Here is a 20,160-nt window from a genome sequence, read left to right on the forward strand (position 1 = left end):
GACTCGATCATCCAAATATAAATCGCCTTGATGGATTAACCATAATACAGATGTGTTGGTATTTTGTTTCGGATTACTGCACTCGTGGTTCCCTGCCGGAGTTATTAAACAAGATGACCTTAGATGCTGATTTCCAAGCCAGTTTAATGCTCGATGCCCTAAAGGCAAAATATTTGCTTCAGCGCCTTCAATCTTATGAAACGTTACGATAACGTTCAGCGTTTTGTTACAGGGACTACGTGCTGTGCATCGGTCCACTTTAAAATATCACGGAAATCTCAATGTAGACTCCTGCTTAATTGATAAAAACTTTACCCTTAAACTTGGGGAAGTTGGGTTCGCGCAAATCCGTCTTCATCATGCTCATGACATTCAACAGAAAGGAGATCCGACAGCAAACGAAAAGACTGCGTCAATACCTGGAGCGAAAGCAGACGTGCGGGACATCGCTCACGTCATGCTTAAGATCATCGTTCAAGACGACAACGTGGGAGATTTTGCGAATCCAGGTTTACGATTGTAACAAGGCGTTAGACATCACTGGTGTTGCCATTGTTTTGCTGAAGATTAGCAAAGCTAAGGCCACAAACCAGAAAATTTAACAATTATGTGCTAGATAGACTTCTTGTGTTGACAGAGTCAGTAAACGATCCCACGAGTCGGAAAGCGAGCGTCTTGACGGGTCCATTTGCCGACCTTCTACCACTATTAACACCTTGTCGGGGAGGTGACCCGTCCGAACTTCCAGAATTCGATCAACTGCGGAAAAATGTTAAACTAATTTTACGTCCATACGCCAAAGCATCATCTTTAACAGAAAAAATCCTTCGTCGCCTCGAAGCATACACTGACGAATTGGACAGCCAAGTAGCGCAGCGCACCATTGACCTAGAAGAGGAGCGAAAACGCTGTGACAACTTGCTATGGGCTATGTTACCAAGGTCAGGGCTGTCGGCGGTGATAAATTTTTCAGCATCGTCTAAAGTTTTTTATTGCACAGCTTTTACCGGTCTGGTTTATAGTGGCGTTGTTAATGACCTTCGAAGAGGTCATACACCAGATGCGGAGTATTATCTGTCCACATCGATCATGTTTGTGTGAGTTTTATTTATAAATGCAATTTTCTAACAATAAGCGGTGACCACTATTGTCAACCGAATTTATGTGAAGGACGGTTTTGCGTTACTGTAGGGAGGTTACTGGGCTTGGTGCACTCATGTGCCAGATTGAACCCGAAGAATCGATGGCATTCCTTAACGAAGTGCGCTCTGGTTACTGCAATTGAGTTCCATAATAAACGCCAAAAGAATTAGTGAGTCGCTTGGCTTGTGATTTGACATTTAAATTAAACAGGTTTTCTGCAAGTTCGATGGACTTCTTAACAATCATGACGTTTACAAAGTCGAGACCATCAAAGAATCGTATCTGGTAGGTATTCAAACATAAGCATGAGCAGTTCTGAACGGAATTGAAGCTCTGCTTCTACAACAGGTTGCCAGTGGTGTGCCAAGACGAAATGAAAGTCGCCATGTTTATGAAGTGTGTGGTCTTGCTGTTTCTATGATGACCGCTTATTTGAAGACCTTTGCGCTGCGTTTTGACGGAACGACAACACTGCGAGCTGGAATACATAGCGGATCGGTTGCCGCCGGCGTGGTCGGGCGAAAAGCACCTCGCTACTGTTTGTAAGCTGCTCTAAGTACTCGTAATTATATGTACAGACGGCACCGTACCACGGACATGACTGTACTCGTTGAACATTAACAGCCTAATGTTGAAAGCGTTTTTCTTGATAATTCCTTTTTGTAGGTTTGGTGACACCATTAATACAGCCAGTAGAATGATGAGCACCGGTGAGGATGGTAAAATCCACATTAGTCACAACGCGGCGGACCAGCTGAAAAATAATTCTAAATTTGTGATCGAGCCGCGCGGGGTCATCGAAGTCAAAGGCAAAGGAATGCTGCAAACATACTGGCTGATTTTGATCCCGAAAACCAATGCTAACCGAAATTTTTTTTAAGAAAGTAGAATCGCGCTTATAATTTTATTGTTCTTTGATATGTACTGGGAACCGGTGAATTGCTGAAAATGCTATCCTTTGCAGTGTTAAGTAGGTACTTACATTAAAAAATACCTTGACCGCGCATGCATTCGGCCTTTTGCAGACAAAGCTAGACTGGTGCGATTTCTCGTATCCAAACTTCTCTTTGAAAGTTTATACTGAAAAGCGGAGTATTAACTCCATGATTGTGTCATTTATCTATTTTCTTTACAGTTAACCTACCGAAGTCAGGCACCCGAAGGAGTGCGAATATCAAATTGAAAATTTGCAGTTCATAGTAAAATATTTCAATTAAGAAAAATTAATTTTTTGGGAATTTCCGTGACCATAGGTCAAGCAGGGCGATAGCCTGCCAAACTGACAGGGATGGGCATCCTGCCATTTGGCAGGTCACGCGCCGAAATTTGTAGAAAATTACCGGAAGAGGGCACTGAGGAACACGACCACTTAAACAAAACGTTTTAGAACGCCCTACACTTCTCTGACATTAATGTGGTCATCGAGATGACCAGTGGTCAGTAACGCAGAAAATTGTGAAAATATATATTTCTTGGCGGCTAGTTGTTGAAAAAGGTACAGTGTCTACTTTGTTTACATAGAAAACCTTTTAGAATGATCTTAAGTCAGAAAAGAAGCGACAGAATGCAATTTTTTCCAGTGAATTTGCGGTGGTTGTCGCTTAAGCACGCGTTTACATGCGTGTTGAGAACCTGTTGTTCTCTTCGTTGTTGCCGTTTACTTTTGGTGCTGACTAAGCTGACTTTTGGTGGACTTCTAAGTGAGTAAAGGGTACATCAGTAACAGTCTACGCAGCCTACAAGAAGTCTTTGAGCGATAACCAGAGCGACAATCCGCACCGCACAACTAACAGTGAATGGTGTATAGCACACTGGCGGATAATTCATTTCCGCATGGTCATTTCCGGTACCAACCGCTATAGCTCGGCAACTCCACAAAACCGATACGCCGGCAGCATGCAGCAACTAAGTACAATTTCAAAAAGCTGTATAACTACGTTTATACCTAAATTACGTTCACATTAATTAAATGATACTGTTCCGCCGTATGCCGGGCTAGGTAAAGTGCGCATATCATTCACTTTCTGAATGTAAATTCGGACTAGTCTCTGAAATTTCGATACCAAAAAAACAAAAAACAGTTATCTCTCGGTAATTCGCGTTAACTTCTATTATTTACACTGTGTTCGTATATAGTGGTACAAGTTTTTGACCATCAAAACACTAGAGTTTGTCCTACTCTTTTTTCTCAATTTTCTGATTACATGTCCGGTTTCCTATTATGTTTCTAAGATTTTATGTAGAATTTGTAAAATTTATTGTTAAAGTAACACCGTGCCCATCCCTGTCAAACGTGGCAGGAAATTTTTAAATGACCATCCTTGTCCACTGTCTAGCTATTTTGCAGACCATGCAATACTTTTGCAATGTCTGCCACAGGGCTGGCTTAAATGAATTATATGTGAATTATTGGTTGCTCGGGTGGTCGTGTGTACGGCCAAGACCTCCGCGAACCCCAAAAGTGCCATTTTGGTGACATTTGGTCACTTGCTGTGTGCCCCAACCATACTGCATATGATAGCCAAATTTTTAAAATGGCTGACAACATCCCTACTGTGGAATAAAATCACTAACTACGAGGTTTCTGCGTTGTGGGTTGCTACAGGAATTAAGTCCGCCACCCTGCCATTTGACAGGGATGGTCGGGAACGGGTTAAGCATAAAATTGATTAATACAATGAAATTTGCCCGTGTACATTTACGTACACTGTACGGAACTAAGCGATCGTGGTAAAAAATAAAAAAATGCTTTTGATAAAATACAATGTGCATTCTATAACCTTTGAATACTCGACTCAGACCTCTGGAAAATGCTTTCCTTTTTGCCCTTTTGTTGCTAACTGGTAAGTGTCTAATTTTAATATTTGAGCTGCTTAGCAGAGTGACTGCGCTTTCGATACAATTTTGTTATTTGTCATGGAAGTCAGAGTACCGACCACGATACAATCAGAAAAGGAGCAGACTCCTCTTAAACTGGTTGGAGTCCTGGGGATGGCCCAGCAGCCCAGCTAACTACGAAGAAGATCAGGAGCAAGACAGGAGCTGCTGAACCTCAGGAATCCCTACTGAAAACATGAGACATACACAAGAATACGTGCTATACTTACCTGCTCCGAAACGCTAGACGAAAACAGAAGCGATAGACAATACTGGAAATAAAGGGCGAAGCAAGAGCATGGTCAAGTGAGAAACAGAGATCATCACGTTACACGGCTAGATAGTCCGACAGGTGACTGCGCAATGCCCGTGAAAAAATGCATATGGGAACCGAACAGTTGAGTAAAAGCTATCAAAGATCTAAAGTTGTACGATGTACCTCACTCGAAAGCGTAGACCAAAGCAACCGGTGAGTCTAAGTAATCACACCGTGAGATCAGAGCTTGCTGGAATAACAAAACGTTTATCCTACCCTAGTGCTCCGCTGAGCTTGAAATACCATCCAGAACACGAACAACAGCCGTTTGTTACACTACGTGTACCTATCATACATAATAAAAACTATCATACCGAATTACAGATATACAGTAACTGTAAGAGATCGCGAGAGGAGACTTAGACAGACAGTGAGAAGTAGAGAAGGAAAGTACGTACAAGCTTGTCCGGTAATTTCCTACGTAAAGGTACTGACAGCACATATTTAGCGCGTAGTTAGCGCTATGGCAATTGTCACTACACTACGTCATGAATTTGTATATTTCGCTGTATTGATTCGTCAGAAATTACCGGACAAGCTTGTACAAGATGTGTATGTACATATAGAGGGATGCCCTATGCACGTCAGTGGCTAATACCTGCAAAGATTTCCACACGCGCACATTATCGGGCTTTATACAACGCACCCGCATCCATAACAACAAAAAATAGGTGCACAAGACAACAAGGAAGATTCAATAATTCCTCCGCTCTGGAAGTAGATACCCGTGTAGACGAACGTAATTATACAGACGAACCCTCGATTCACGCTACTCAAACACTTTGTTTACCGGTTACTGCCGCATTTAGCAAGAGTTGACGCAACGGATCACGTGGCCCTTTGTAGATACTTGTATGACGACGCATTGCCTCCTTTGCCCGAAAGCCAACACCTGCAACGCGAATGGGATGCCCCGCACTGTTTACCCGAGCAGGCAACCATGCTGCACGAGGCTCTAAATCCCGTCCGGAAAGCCCGACTTATGGCTGTTTCAACCCGGAGACAGGTATTTGGACACACGCACTTGCATCGGCCTCAATCGGTAACCTGTTGGATGACGAATCGTTTCGGATTGTGGTCGCTATTCGGCTTGGCGCACCGGCAGCATCCGACTACCAGTGCAGGTGTGGAAGCGATGTCACCGCAGACGGTCATCATGCTTTGAGTTGGAAGTTTTCGGCGGGAAGACGACCTAGACACGACTGCATCAACGACACCCTGCGCCGGGCACTGGTTTCGGCACGTATCCCCACTCGAACGGAACCAAGAGGCATGCACCACGATACCGAAACACGCCCTGACGAAATCACTACCTTCCCATGGTCAAGGGGACTCTGTTTGGCATGGGATGCAACAGTTGTCGACACGGTCGCTCGCTCTTACTTGGATCATACAAGTGTAAAGGCCGGAGCGGCCGCTGACCAGGCTGAAGCCGAGAAAACAAGGAAATACAGCTTCCTGTCAGGACGATACGAGTTTGCTGATGTCGGCTTCGAAACTTTTGGCAGTTGGGGTACATCGGGAAAGATGATTTTAAGGAGATCGGAAAGAGAATGTCGCTACAAATCGGCGAGATTCGTAGTCGCGAGTATTTGAAACCGAATATTTCCTTAGCAATTCAACGTGGTAATGCCGCTTCTGTAATTGGTACTGTTGAAAATGTTGTTTTGTTTAATCGTAACTAGACCCCGATATTGTTATTGAGCTACTGAAATAAAGGATATGGCGAGTGGCGTTATGTGGCAACAGGAAAAGTAACACTCATGCCGGTTGGCTTCGAAAGGTCACTGCGAATGGTTGCAGGCGGTTCCTGTGTACATGTATACCGATTACCGATATCCATCCTTTATACTCCTCGGAATTAAACTCCCGTTAACCTTTGGGTGCATATTTGCGGTATTACGGGATATCACCGCATTATATTTTGGATTAAAAAGAAAGTGTAGAATTCAGTCCAAATTACCAAATGAATTGCCCATGTTTTGAAGATATTACATGACAAATCTTGGTTTTGATTTTCAAACGAAATAATAAACAAACGGAAAAACCGTTTAAGTGGCTTATAATGCCACTTCGTATTCGTAAAATAAGATTGGTAACTAGAGTTAGGTAGCGCACCTGGGGAGATTTAAATCGATCTCTGGTCCGATTTTAGCAAAATTATGTCAGGTTACTGCGGTGTCTGGTGGGTCACGTTCTAACATGTTATTGGCTGGTTCCGACATTGAACTAGGATTTAGGCATAGTGCTACATCAGCGCCAACATTCTTCACTGATTCAAAATTCGCTACTTGCACGCGCGTCTTACTTTCTTTTATGAAATTCCTGTGCGGGGCAAAAATATATGCCAAGTAATTGAAGCTTAACTGACAGAAGTAAGCTTACCTGTAAGTAAGCTTAACCGGTAAGTGATTACGGTGCTAGTGCTTCTGCAAATACGGTACGAGTACTGTATCCGTCCGCACAAGATAGACCACTGCTTGGTTAGGCTGTTGTCTTGCATTGCACAAGCTACAAGGCACACGAGCAATGAGGCCCGTGGGAGTATATATCCGTACACCACACTCTGTGGTCTAACTTGTGCGGACGGTTACAGTACTTGCGCAGATATTTCCCAGATTCCCTTCTCTTCATGTGCTGTCGCTAACTTTGCATTATCAAACGTTTTCTACGCAGAAATGTTCTGTCCATGACCATCGAAAATGTCTATGACCGGTATTTCCAGCGTCAACTTTACTAAAATTATTGCATCTGGCATATCGCTAAACCAACCACGGTGCAATGAGGTGCACCTAAATGTCCTTACGATGATCCTGCTGCGCGCCGTAATAGTCGGATCTCTGCCACGTCTCGGCCCAGCATATAAGCTCTCCTTGCAACGCATCGCTGAGCTCTACCCGCAACTTAAGGTTCAGCAAAGTATGCTCGCGGATAGCAGTCCCTTTGATTGCTGGGATATGGCTGCCAACTCTGTCCGGTGGTCAGCTGAATCCATTTACAACCTCTCACTACAGTCACACGGTGATCCGTGTGCTTTAACCGTCTTTCATTATCCAGATAAGTCCTTTCACAGATTTACGCTGTCTTGAACATCAACCGTACGTGTAATTCTCCGCTTCTGCATATCGTATACTCGTAAAATCCGTGTATGTTTACTGAAAAAGTGATTGCTGGAATCTTTTTATCGCTATACAGTATACCTTACGGCTTACGGGATAATTAGTCCCCAGAGTTTCTAAATTTTTGCCTTCGTGAGGGGACTATAATGCATAGTGATTGTATTACGGGGGATAGGAAGGACAGTATAGATTTCGTTAGGATTTTCGATGAAAGTCCCGATGCAACCGCAAATAGCGTCAAAGACACAAGAATTACATCGATCGATAAAGAATGTGGGTTGAAATTACGCTTTGTATGCAGCAACAGTAATTTTTTTGGATACCGAGTAAAAATTGTCCGAAAAAGCTTCAACAAACAAAAAAATACACTATTTAAAATAATTTTTAAACAGCTAATTTCGACCCCACAGATAAAAGTTCAGGGGACTCTATGACTTTGTAAGGGTATGGGACTAGGAGACTGTATTAAGCCGACATAAATGGATCGAAGACGATTACTGCATCTTCTGAATATCGTATATACTCGTATGGGACTAGGAGACAAATCAAATCTGACTTAATCAATCTGATTTGTTTTAAATCAACTTATTTTACAGTTAAACTGTGTCTATCAATAATGATTACTTAGACATGTTCCATGCAGTTTCGGAATTTTTTTAAGGTGCCGCGATTTTCCGGAAGTGTATCCTCTGACAAATGAGCTGGATCTGCTTACTATAACCAGGTACCTGCCACAGTGTATCCATTTAAGTGTTCTCGTACACGATGTAAAGGGAGTAACGTAAAACATCACTGCGTATGCAGTGATTGATAGTTACTGTAAAATAATCGATGTCATAACCAATTAATTTCGCAACCGGCCAGTTATTACTGATGGAAGGACTTTTGGATAGTATTATGTGAATATTTATGTTAATACCGATACTTCTAATAATACTTCATGGAAATTTTACGGTAGATTATAACACTAGTAATGTGATATGGTGCTGATGGTGCCGAGTCACATACGTGCCGCTCGACGACCTTTGGATTTGCTATCCGGTAAAATTACGAGCCCGGTAAAATGCTGGTGGAGTTTTCAGCGTATTGAGTGGTGTACGGGCTGCGGTACTTAAATGCAATGCCATGGCACTATTGCTGATGATATAATTTTTCAGTGTCCGCGGTTTTGAAAATTTTGCGACCCTAGTCAACAGTAAGGGACCGACCTGGATCACATTGTCCAGCCAGCCCGTGTCCGCTTACATTCGCTTCTATGTGCAATTGACGAAGATGTTCGGTTGGCGGTCACTAGTTCTGGTCAGAGACATGAACTTTAATGGGTTCTTCCTCGAATTCTGGAGGTCGCTATCCATGGAGTTTACCAGAGAAAATACCGGCTATCAAATCTATGCAGAAACGGTCGACTCTAAACCGGGACCTCTTAACTACACAGAGCTCCTCACTCGGTTCAACGCAGTGTCACGTGGTAGGCGGTTGAAAAACTTTTTTAAAGTTAAAGTTCTCACAACTACGATATAAGTACGCTAGTTCCTCAATTAGGACGTTGCTTACTTCCATGGATTGTGATGTAATTTCTTTATTTCATAGCTTGTATTAACAGTAAAGCAGTCAAACACTCTGAATTGATAATGCTGCTTAAAATTTAATTCTAGTGTATTTCTATTTCGGCGATTCGTTGGAATTTCGGAAAATGATGGTAGGTAATCACTTATACAAAAACATATTTACACCTGCTAATGTAGTGAGGTGCCCTTTTAGATAAAGGCCTGGGAACTCAACATGACTAACGGCGAACACGTAAGGTTGCGTGCGGTCGCACCTGCAGGAAAAAGGCACCGCATGCTTGACCCAGGGAACATATCACTGTGATGTTGCAGGTGTTCATTATCCTGGCGACTTTAAGACCTACAAATAAGCCGGCGTCAGGCTACCTCACCTGGGAAAACCACGATCGGTTTGACAGTATCGCTAAACTTGCGTACCGATCGGTGCTCATTATGGAGCCAGATGACTCGATGTACGGCAGAACGGGAACGGACACCGAGCATCAGTTTTATGCTTATATGCGAACTCGCTCTCTAATGGATTACAATTATACGTACGGACAGTTTGAAACGGTAATTTCTAGAAATCTAAGTTGTTTCAAAGAGCTGATAAATACAAAAACCGAGACAAACTAATTTTAGTTCTCACCTCACATCGCCGCTACATACAATTCGATGCTCATGTTGGCTGAGGTACGTACAATGCATATGCTTTGCTAACCGTAAGAAAGTGAAGATAAAAACCGTCTTGTTGTAATAATAATGTGGATATACGGGAGTAAACCTGATCAAAGCCAGAGGAAATTTCTATATTCGAGCAACCATTTCGTCGTTTCCTTATAAAATCTGCGTTAATCGATTCTGGCGAATTCCGTTATGAGGGCACAATACCTTCTTTATGAGAGGGGCATTTGCTCGTACGTAACAGAAACTGTTTGCGCGTGTGACCAGGTGATAGAAGAACTGCGCTTATCTGGTTCCGAAAATGTCTGGCAGTCTGGGCGACAATTGGCTAAACTATTTACGAACCGGACCTTTGCAACTGACCTGGGCGAAATATATATGGACCCATCTGGACAGCGCCAGATTATAATTAATGTAAACCAGTTGGACTGGAACACATCCCGAATTCGAGTATGAAATCCTTGGTAAAAAGTCACTGTTATGTAATAATCGACCGCTTTGTAGACTGTATTTGCTCAACGATTCGGCAGTTCAAAGGTGGAAATTATCCAAGGAATCCAGTGGCCTGGCGTCTGGCCACCTCTCGACGAACCGAGATGTGGATTCCGAGGGGACGCTCCTGTTTGTAACCCACAGGGTGAGTACGTGCAATCCACACGCAAGTAACAGAACTACGATTCGTTGGTAATTCAGACAAAACTATTGCCCGACCTGGTCGGGTTGCAGTTTGCTGTTCATCGACCGATATGAGAGGGATACGTGATTAAGGAACGGTCGATCATGAAGACATAGTAATCACTGGATGCTCCTCCGATCACAAAAATCTTTCGTCTGCTACGGCCAAAGGGGTGTGACCATTCAGAATTTTAAATGGCAAAACGGCATATCCTTGCAAATTTTTTGCTCCAGTAATCCGAGTTTTCCGTTTCCATTCATTCCATTTCTTTTCTTGTTTTTTCTGTTTATTTTCTTCTTCAAATGCAATTTTTCCGTCCATAATGTTTTAGTAAAAAAAACGGAATCCATTTCCGTTAACAAATAGCAAATCACCGAAAACTGTATTACGTACAAAAAGGATGAACATTTCACTGCTGCTTCCCTTAAGAAAGGGTACTCGCTACGTGCATACGGCAACCGGATGTTATGCTCCAAGTTATGCGAACAGAAAGTTGTCAGGTCAATACCTATCAATCACTAGTTTGCAGAATGATGAATATAAAAAAAGTATTTTTGTATGCGCGAAAGCAACAGTTCTGTGATTGTGTTGATTACTGGTTTCGTGTACCGGGTCGTCCCTTTGAATTTCCGTTTAGCCGCACCTATTCCATGGCAGATGTTTTTACAACTACCGGTATATCCAACGGATATTCTGTTTTCTTGCAAATGCAATTTTTCTGAGCAAATGATCCTCCTGAGATTTATAGTTAAGCCTGAATAAATGTACAACCTTTGCAGATATGGTCACGATTGCCGTCTCTGTGACAGTCGCAACACTTGTGGCGTTTATTGTTGCAGCGCTCCGTTTAAGGTACAGTACTAATAATATTATAAAATTTATTATCCGCTGAGCAGTGAATGTGAATTTGTAAAAATATCTATATTCCATATTTGTTGCTTAGCTATGTCAAATATGGGAACCTGCTTCTCTGTTGGGAAATATCAGCCGATCAGCTCCAACCGGTATATGAAACTTTTATTATTTTAATGGAACCGAAGCTTAATTTACGCGATACACGTCTGGGAATGCGGAATTAAACGAGCACGACGACGCTTATTCGCTGGTCATGTGGAGTGCATAATATACCATTTGCTAAATATGTAAATTGTTAACAACGAATGAATGCAATAACAAATGTGGCGGTGCATGATTCTAGGCGGAGAATTTACCGAAAAAGCAAGAAGTGAGGGTGTACATCAAAGAGCAACGCATGGTATATCTCGTTCCACTGCAAGGAATTCCTTCTGGGGTCGATATCTTCTGCAGGCCGCACTCTCGTCCGGTTCAGTTTAGTGAGCGGGGAACCGGGATTCTGAGAGATGTATGAAGAAGCTTAAAAATCAAACAATGTCACACCATAAAACTCGCAAAACCATTTTGTTTTCCAAGGTCATGGGACTCGATCATCCAAATATAAATCGCCTTGATGGATTAACCATAATACAGACGTGCTGGTATTTTGTCTCGGAATACTGCACCCGTGGCTCCCTGCCGGAGTTGTTGAACAAGATGGCTTTAGATGCTGATTTCCAAGCCAGTTTAATGCTTGATGCCCTGAAGGCAAAATATTTACTTAAGCGCTTTTAGTCTTAAGAAACGTTACAATAACGCTCAGAATCTTGTTACAGGGACTACGGGCTGTGCATCGGTCCAATTTAAAATATCATGGAAATCTTAACGTTGGCTCCTGCTTGATTGACAAAAACTTTACCCTTAAGCTAGGGGAAGTTGGGTTCGCGCAAATTCGTCTTTATCATGCTCAGGGCATTCAGCAGAAAGTTGGTCAGGCAAAAAACGAAAAGCATGCGTCTATCCCCGGAGCGAAAGCAGACGTGCGAGACATCGCCCACATAATGCTTAACATCATCTTTCAGCACGACATCATGGAAGACGCAACGAATCCAGGTTGACGATTGTAGCAAGACGCTGGACATCACCTGTGTTACCATTACCTTGTTGAAAATTAGCAAAGATGTGGCCACAAACCCCCAAGCATAACAATTACATACATATCTTTCTTGTGTTAACAGAGTCGGTAAACGATCCACAGAAAGCGAGCGTCTTGACGGGTCCATTTGCCGATCTTGTACCATTATTAACTTCCTGTCGGAGAAGTGACCCGTCCGAACTTCCAGATTTCGATCAACTGCGGAAAACTGCTAAACTGGTTTTACGTCCATTCGCCAAAGCATCATCTTTAGCTGAAAAAATCCTTTGCCGCCTCGAGGTATACACTATTGAGCTGGACAGCCAAGTAGCGCAGCGCACCATTGACCTCATGGAGGAGCGAAAGCGCTGTGACAACCTGTTATGGGCGATGTTACCGAGGTCGGAGTTGTCAGTGCTGATCAGATCTACAGAGCCCAGAATTGTAGTGTTCCATAACACAATTTCTGTTGGCCTTTAATATAGTGATGTTGTGAACGACCTTCGAAGAGGTCACACACCAGCTGCCGAGTACTATCAGTCCACATCGATCATGTTTGTGTGAGTAAAGAAGTCAGAATCTGTATTTCATATCAGTGGCTCTTACGGTATTGTTAACCAGCCCACATGTATACATGAAAGACTGCTACGTTACTTTAGGGAAGTTGCTGGGTTTGGTGCACTCATGAGCCAGATCGATCCCGAAGAAGCGATGACATTTCTTAACGAAGTGCGCTCTGGTGACTATATATAATTAGTTTCTATGATTAGCAGCTTGCGGTTTGACATTCAATCAAACAGGTTTTCTACAAATTTGATGGACTTCTTAACAACGTCGATGTGTACAAGGTTGAAACCATCAAAGAATCGTATCTGGTACGCACTCAAAATATGTACGTGTTGGGACAAATCCATCTGGACTGAATTAGATTTTTATAATTATGACAACAGGTTGCCAGTGGTGTGCCAAGACGGAATCAAAATCGTCATGTTTATGAAGTATGTGGCCTAGCTGTTTCTATGATGACGGCTTATTTGAAGACCTTTGCGATGCGTTATAACGGATCAACAACACTGCGGGCTGGAATACACAGTGGAGCTGCTGCAGCCGGCGTTGTCGGCCTTAAAGCACCTCGCTACTGCTTGTAAGCTGTTCTTTGTGCGCACAATACCCCGAGCGTGTGTAGTTTTTCGTGATTCTACAGTCTGCGCATTTATGGTCCATGCATGTTGCAAGCATCACTCATGACAGTTAAGTTTTGCAGGTTTGGTGACACTATTAACACAGCCAGCAGAATGATGAGCACAGGCGAGGATGGTAAAATCCACATCAGTCACAACGTAGCTGACCAGCTGAAGAATCATTCTAAATTTTTGATCGAGCCGCGTGGGTTCATCGAAGTCAAGGGCAAAGGAATACTGCAGACCTACTGGCTGATTTTCCTTCCAAAAACCAGTGCTAAATAAAATTTTTTGATAAAAGTGTCATCGCAATTATAGTTTTCTGAATAGTTTTCTTATTCTTTGGTATGTATTGTACTGGGAGCCGGTGAATTGCTGAAAATGCTGTCATTTACAGTTTTGTGTTCAGAAATGGACTTCGCATAAATTCGACCCCTGACAAACGAAGCTAGGTTGTTGCAATATTGGTGCATAAACTTGTTTGAAAATTAATACTGAAAAGCAGTGGATTACTTCCATAATTGTGTTATTTATTCCTCGTTAAACTTATAGTTGATTATTACAATACAATGTACGGGCACGTATACTGTACATAGCAGCATTACTGGGCTGTGGTACGGGTATTACGCGCACGGAGTACTTAAACTACAATCATTACAATGTGTGGAATTCAACGATGTTGTAAAAAATAATGAAGCTTCTTTGATAAAAAAAATAATATACAATTCATCATAATAGGATGTAGCGCATTTTCTTTTTCAAGATGATCCTATAACCCTTTTGAATACGCCGTTCAGACCCCGCACCTAAGCCTTCCTTCGACACAATCAGCGCAGATAGCAAACATCCGTAGCTCTTAACTGTGAATACCAGAAAATTGCTTTCCCGTGATGCTGCGTGGGTTGTAAAAGAAAACAATGCTGCAGTTACACGGTGGAGAGAACATAGTTCCTTTTTAAATGCGTCGATCGATCCGGGATACTTTCCGGACTTGTTCGCTTGACGCTAATCATCTCAGTCAGTGCTTCCCACTTCAGTCAAAAGCACCTATGGTTTTGTAAATAATTAAAAAAGTGCTGATACTTAACGGATCATATTATTCGTATCATAAGTATGATGTCAACATATCTAACGGCTTTTGGATTGCATTTCATTAACGTTCCACATGCATAGTGCATACCTATATATGATGACATTGTCAGACAACTCCGCTGTTCCTGTTGCGCTAGTCGTCCACGCGGGATTTGTCAGGAATCCGCTTGCGCTTAGACTCATTACTAATAAATGCGTTGCCGAATTTATTACAATTGTCGCAACTACAACAATTATTTTTGAAAGTCAATTAGCTTAAAATATGGGCCCAGACGTCACACCAAGTTTAGCAGTTGACATCGCGGCACTGAATAGCTTCCAGCCTCGCTGCAGCGAAGTGCACATTGATATCCTAACGTTAATCATGCTGCCTCCGGTAATATTGGGATCTCGGACATACCTGGGACCAGCCTATGATTTGGCTTTATTGAAAATAGATCAAGTGTACCCACGAGTGACGGTTAATCAGATCTTCTTGACTGGTAAAAAATATCGTGACTGCATGGATCTGGCGGCCGATAGTGTCGACTGGTCGGCTGCCGTTCTGAAAAATTTATCTCTGGATTCCTCCAGCCGACGCTGTCGTGCAACCGTTTTTGTCTTACCAGGTACATACTTAATACACAAATGGATTGGCTTATGAAATCTGAAATTTTGTTGCTTAAATGTTAACATGGTTGCGCCGTTGTGCTCGAATTAGGCCTATTAACCATTTTTGATCAATTCCCGTAATCTTTTACCACACAATTTCGCTTCCACATTGTAAGAGAAGGCAAAATTGCTTATACATCATTGGTTTTGCTTCTCAGGATGCATGGAAATGTGGGAAATTTATCCTTTGGCGACTCAACTGGATTTACTCATAATCAGCAGGTGAACGCATTCAAGCGACGGCATCGTAAACAGATGCCGAAAACCCGTGAATCGTAATAGCTACGAGTATATTGTTTTCTTTGTACAATAAAATGTTTTTAGTACAAATCTTACAGTACATCTACAAACTTAAGTTCTTTGTGTAGCGTGGCGGGGCACACGCCGGTAATTGGCAAAAAGGCGCCAACATGGATTTCCACTTCCTGTAACTCCCTTACAGCCTACAGTCACCTGTACATCCGATTAACAGAGAAATTTCTCTGGCAAACGCTGGTCATCATTACAGATCTGGGCGCCAATATATTTTTTTCAGAATTTTCCAGAACTCTGTATGGCGATTTTATCAGGAGAAACAGTGGATACCAGATCTATCAGGAAAATTTCAATACCAGAACGGGAGCACCGGATTATGCTCAAATACTCAATAGAATCAATGCGTTGTCCCGAGGCATGTGCTCAATGGTCATTAAATAACTATGTAACCAAGGCCAGGGAACTTATGTACATCGATAGCATACCGCCTAAGTTATCAATCTGCTTTTTTCAGTGTATCTGTACTTTGGCGATCCTGTCGAGTTTCGCAGAATGCTGGTAAGGAGCAGAAAACAGTGGCCTATAAAATAACACCATGAGGAAAAATGCGTAATACCGTACATACCAATTTTATTTTCAGTTTGCTTTTGTAAAGCACACGTGAACAAAATCTGGAAGACGAAATTCTGTTTTGCAGGTAAAAGCGTGGGAACTGGACATGGTTAAAGGGGAACACGTAAGGGCTTAATTAAGATGAATGCTCAAAGAAATTATTCGAAAAAATCAAATTGTCCAGGTCTTAATAGGTGTATGTCGTCATGACGCCCTTTAGATTTACTAACAGACCGGGCGCCGGCTACCTGACATGGGAAAACCGTGATAAGGATGACAATATGGCGCGAGCCGCTTATCGATCCGTCCTGATCATCGAGCCGGATAACTCGGTGTACGGCAGTACGACATCGGATGTACAGGAAAAGTATTATGCGGACGTACTTAACCGTTCCCAAGTGGACTACAATTACACTTATAAACCCTTCGAGCCGGTAAAAGCTAATTACTGTAAATTTGTAATTGAAGCTTTTCATCACAGTACTACGCTTATAAAAGTTTTGGAATTTCAATTGCAGGTAACGCCGCATGTAGCGGGAACCTATAACTCCTTGACTATACTGGCGCAGGTAAATAATTGGGATCGACCCACAAACTATGTAGTGTGCCTTTCAGATCTTTTTAATTTTGCTACTATAACGTTTCCCCAGGTGATGGAAGATTTGCGCATATCGGATAAAGAAGAAGTATGGCAGTCAGGGAAAGAGCTGGCCAGGCAGTTCATGAACCGCTCATTTCTTACTGACCTGGGAGAGACATACATCGATCCCAGTGGACAGCGCGATCCTACGATCAACGTCAATCACTTAGACTGGAACAGTTCTGCCATTCGGGTACATAGGTAGTTCGCTATTTTATCATCTGTGATCACTTTAAGTGGTCAACAATTTGTGTCTAGACGCTTTTCGTACAACGAGCCGGCAGCATGACACTGGATGTCGTCGCAGAGCCACAATGGCCCAGCCGTTGGCCTCCTCCTGACGTACCTGGATGTGGATTTCGAGGATGCCTACCTCAAGGTATGGTTAATATTCTGCACAAAAAGCAGTTCTTGTTTCCACAGGATTTATTGCAGACTGTTGATGCTGTCTTTCTTTCAGGTAGATTAGCAACGATTAACGGTTCCGTTCTGATGTCGCTTCTGGTCGTGATCACTGTCACCACGATTTATCTAAGGTGCGTTTACGTCGCCCTTCCTGCTCCAAAAAGATATGACACAATGCGTTTTTCAGCAATAATTAGCGTAAGATTCATATTACTTAAAACAGGCGAGCCAGACTTCGAGATCTGATGAATGCCTTCTCATGGGAGATTCCAGATGATCATTTGCAGCAAGTATGAGAACAACAGTTACTGGCAGTTGTTGTTCCGTACCCTTTGGTTTATGGGGAAATTTTGATTTTTTAGCCAGAAATTAAAAACCAACACGAAGAAGTCCTCCTGTACATCGCAGAGCACCGCCTGGTGTATTTGTCCGCGTTGGGTGCAATGCCATTAATATCGGACAACCGTGGCCATCAAACTTCTACTCGACTTGTTCTAAATCGATCAATGTTCAGATTGTTGAAAAACGTACGTACAAAAACGCATCGTCCAGCACAAAATGTTCCGATGGTTGCAATGTGGCACTGAAGGTAATGGCGATACACTACCCCAACATTAACCGTCTAATCGGCGTGACCGCAACACCGACATTTTGCTATCTGGTATCGGAATACTGTACTCGTGGAAGTCTACCAGAACTGCTCAGCAGGATGACCTTAGATGTAGATTTTCAAGCCAGTTTGATACTGGATGCGCTGAAGGTAGGTATATTGATCAGGGAGGTACAGAGTACGTTACGAATATGCTAAGTGACGTTATCGTACAGGGCCTGCAGGCAGTTCACCGATCGGCCCTTCAATGTCACGGCCACCTCAGCGCTCGCTGTTGCTTGATCGACAGTCACTTCACTCTGAAACTCGGAGCCGTTGGCTTCCATCAGTTACGATATTCTTATTCCCGGGATATGTTGAAAAATGGAACTCTCATCCAGGGAAAAAAGGATAAGCCGACTGCACAGGCGAAAAATGATGTAACAGTGATTGCGCGTATTGCACTGGAGATCATATTTCAAGATGAAAGTTTCGAGACCATTACGAATTTAGGTTAGCGTTACTATTCTGCGCAATTGGTGCTGTGTATTTTTGACTAGTAAAGTCGATACTCAATACTAACCTGTTGGATTTGTGCCGCTAGTGTCAGTGGAAAAATCTCTGACCCAGAGAAAAAGCTTTCCCATAGGACGGTTGGCTGCCCTGTTGCCAATCTTCTCGTCATGCTGGAGCGACGACCCAACGCGCCGGCCTGACATCCACCGTCTGGTTAATCGGGTTACCACTGTCCTACGAAGTTATGCCAAAGGATCCTCCTTGACGCAGCGAATTATTCGGCGTCTGGAAGCCTACACCGACGAACTGGACCACCAAGTGGCAATGCGCACGCACGACCTCTTGGAAGAACGAAAGCGATGCGATTACTTATTGTGGGCCATGCTTCCAAGGTCAGTTGCAATGGAGTTAGCATAATTTACAAAAGATGTCACAAGTGCCGGTTTGTAGTGAGGTCGTGGATGAACTTAGAAAAGGCAACACACCGGAAGCAGCATATTACACTTCTACAACGATTATGTTCGTGTAAGTGACCTACAGTATTTGTAACAATACAAGTAATACGCACAAACTGTATTTTCTTCTGCGATCGTTTTAAATGCAGCGAAATTGCTGGATTCGGCACTCTTCTTTACCAGACTGAGCCTGAAGAAGCTATGGTATTTCTAAATGAGGTACTCGAACAAATATAAATCGCCGCTGCATATCACGTTACTCGTTACACGTTGCCAATCATCTGATGCAGGTGTTTATGAAATTCGACGAGTTGCTGGATCAGTACGATGTGTACAAAGTGGAAACGATCAAAGAATCGTACCTGGTAAATGCAGAGTTGCAGATTGAATAATCATCGGAGTAGGCTTTTGGTCATGACCTTTACGTAGGTGTCCAGCGGCGTGCCGAGGAGGAACGAAGAGCGGCATGCCAATGAAATATGCTGTTTGGTCGTGTCGATGATGGCCGCGTACTCTACGATGTTTGCACTGTGCTTTAACGCAACTACCACTTTGCGGGCGGGGATACATAGCGGAGCTGTGGCTGCCGGCGTTGTGGGTCGCAAAGCTCCACGATATTGTTTGTAAGCGAATCCGTTGTTCTGGTGTTGCGGAAGGTTTAAAACGGATTCGATGCGGTTAGGTTTGGTGACACCATAAACACCGCCAGCAGAATGATGAGCAGTGGCGAAGACGGGAGAGTGCATATTAGCAAATCTTGCGCGGATTTGCTAAGAAAGTACTCCAGGTTGCACACCGAAGAACGCGGCACCATCCATGTCAAAGGCAAAGGAATGTTGCAGACCTACTGGCTCCGGACGACTGCTAATGCAAAATGATGCTTTCTTACATTTCCAATCAAAGCTTCAGAGGTGCTCTGTAGTTTAAGCAGCAAAAATTAACGTTCTTGCTTGAACATTATTAGACGGGATGTTTTGGTGCTTTGTGTCAGCTGCAGCATTCGCAACGGCAACTCACAGCGGACAACGTACGCTACAAACGACCATTGCAAAGGTTGCAGGCACACCAAAGTAGTGCAGTAACTTTGTATCATCTTGTGGACGACGCAAATACCTACATTTCTGCTCAGGCTGCGGCCGCTGCCTACTTAAAATGCAGACAAGACGGTCAAAAAATTTCACGAAATAAAGGTGTGGTAATGGCGCGGCAAACATTTAAACCCGTTCTTGCTAGCTTTGACCGAACACCCAACGGCTATTCTGCCGCACAAAGGATTTTAATCTTAATTATCTCGCAAGACGGTGTTTTGGCATAATTAATTCCGAAATGCGTTTACCGGTGCGCATTGTGCAGTCTACCGAGAAACACGTTTCGGAAACATTTACTCGTATAATTTACCTATATATTAAGTGGTACTCATGATACTACATACG

The 20,160-nt window shown here is 43.0% G+C and overlaps 3 protein-coding genes across 3 annotated transcripts; all 3 read left to right on the forward strand.

Moving 5' to 3' along the window:
• The first annotated feature begins 277 nt into the window (after positions 1-277).
• LOC129597188 (guanylate cyclase 2D-like) lies at positions 278-11,991 on the forward strand. Its single transcript, XM_055494655.1, has 13 exons — positions 278-509; positions 638-941; positions 1,023-1,097; positions 1,192-1,261; positions 1,354-1,428; positions 1,492-1,685; positions 1,810-1,952; positions 9,111-9,154; positions 9,217-9,255; positions 9,336-9,475; positions 10,191-10,323; positions 11,561-11,617; positions 11,851-11,991. Exons 1-13 carry the CDS (start codon positions 458-460, stop codon positions 11,989-11,991), a joined length of 1,467 nt encoding a protein of 488 aa, XP_055350630.1. The 5' UTR covers positions 278-457.
• Positions 11,992-12,796: 805 nt separating this feature from the next.
• LOC129597189 (atrial natriuretic peptide receptor 2-like) lies at positions 12,797-13,797 on the forward strand. The gene is made up of 5 exons (XM_055494656.1): positions 12,797-12,891; positions 12,991-13,060; positions 13,132-13,206; positions 13,282-13,475; positions 13,596-13,797. The coding sequence occupies exons 1-5, from the start codon at positions 12,884-12,886 to the stop codon at positions 13,795-13,797; spliced, it is 549 nt and encodes a 182-aa protein (XP_055350631.1). The 5' UTR covers positions 12,797-12,883.
• A 1,111-nt stretch (positions 13,798-14,908) lies between these two features.
• On the forward strand, positions 14,909-19,832 carry LOC129597161 (atrial natriuretic peptide receptor 1-like). The gene is made up of 20 exons (XM_055494611.1): positions 14,909-15,212; positions 15,414-15,477; positions 15,624-15,925; positions 16,025-16,068; positions 16,208-16,246; positions 16,317-16,556; positions 16,641-16,691; positions 16,773-16,955; positions 17,021-17,141; positions 17,223-17,298; positions 17,391-17,457; positions 17,530-17,694; positions 17,757-17,927; positions 17,993-18,269; positions 18,361-18,664; positions 18,723-18,797; positions 18,877-18,946; positions 19,018-19,092; positions 19,157-19,350; positions 19,410-19,832. The coding sequence occupies exons 1-20, from the start codon at positions 14,969-14,971 to the stop codon at positions 19,603-19,605; spliced, it is 2,958 nt and encodes a 985-aa protein (XP_055350586.1). The 5' UTR covers positions 14,909-14,968; the 3' UTR covers positions 19,606-19,832.
• Positions 19,833-20,160: the final 328 nt, after the last annotated feature.

The sequence above is a fragment of the Paramacrobiotus metropolitanus genome, unplaced genomic scaffold (genome assembly GCF_019649055.1).
Source record: "Paramacrobiotus metropolitanus isolate TYO unplaced genomic scaffold, Prichtersi_v1.0 Parri_scaffold0000101, whole genome shotgun sequence".
Lineage (NCBI taxonomy): Eukaryota > Metazoa > Tardigrada > Eutardigrada > Parachela > Macrobiotidae > Paramacrobiotus > Paramacrobiotus metropolitanus.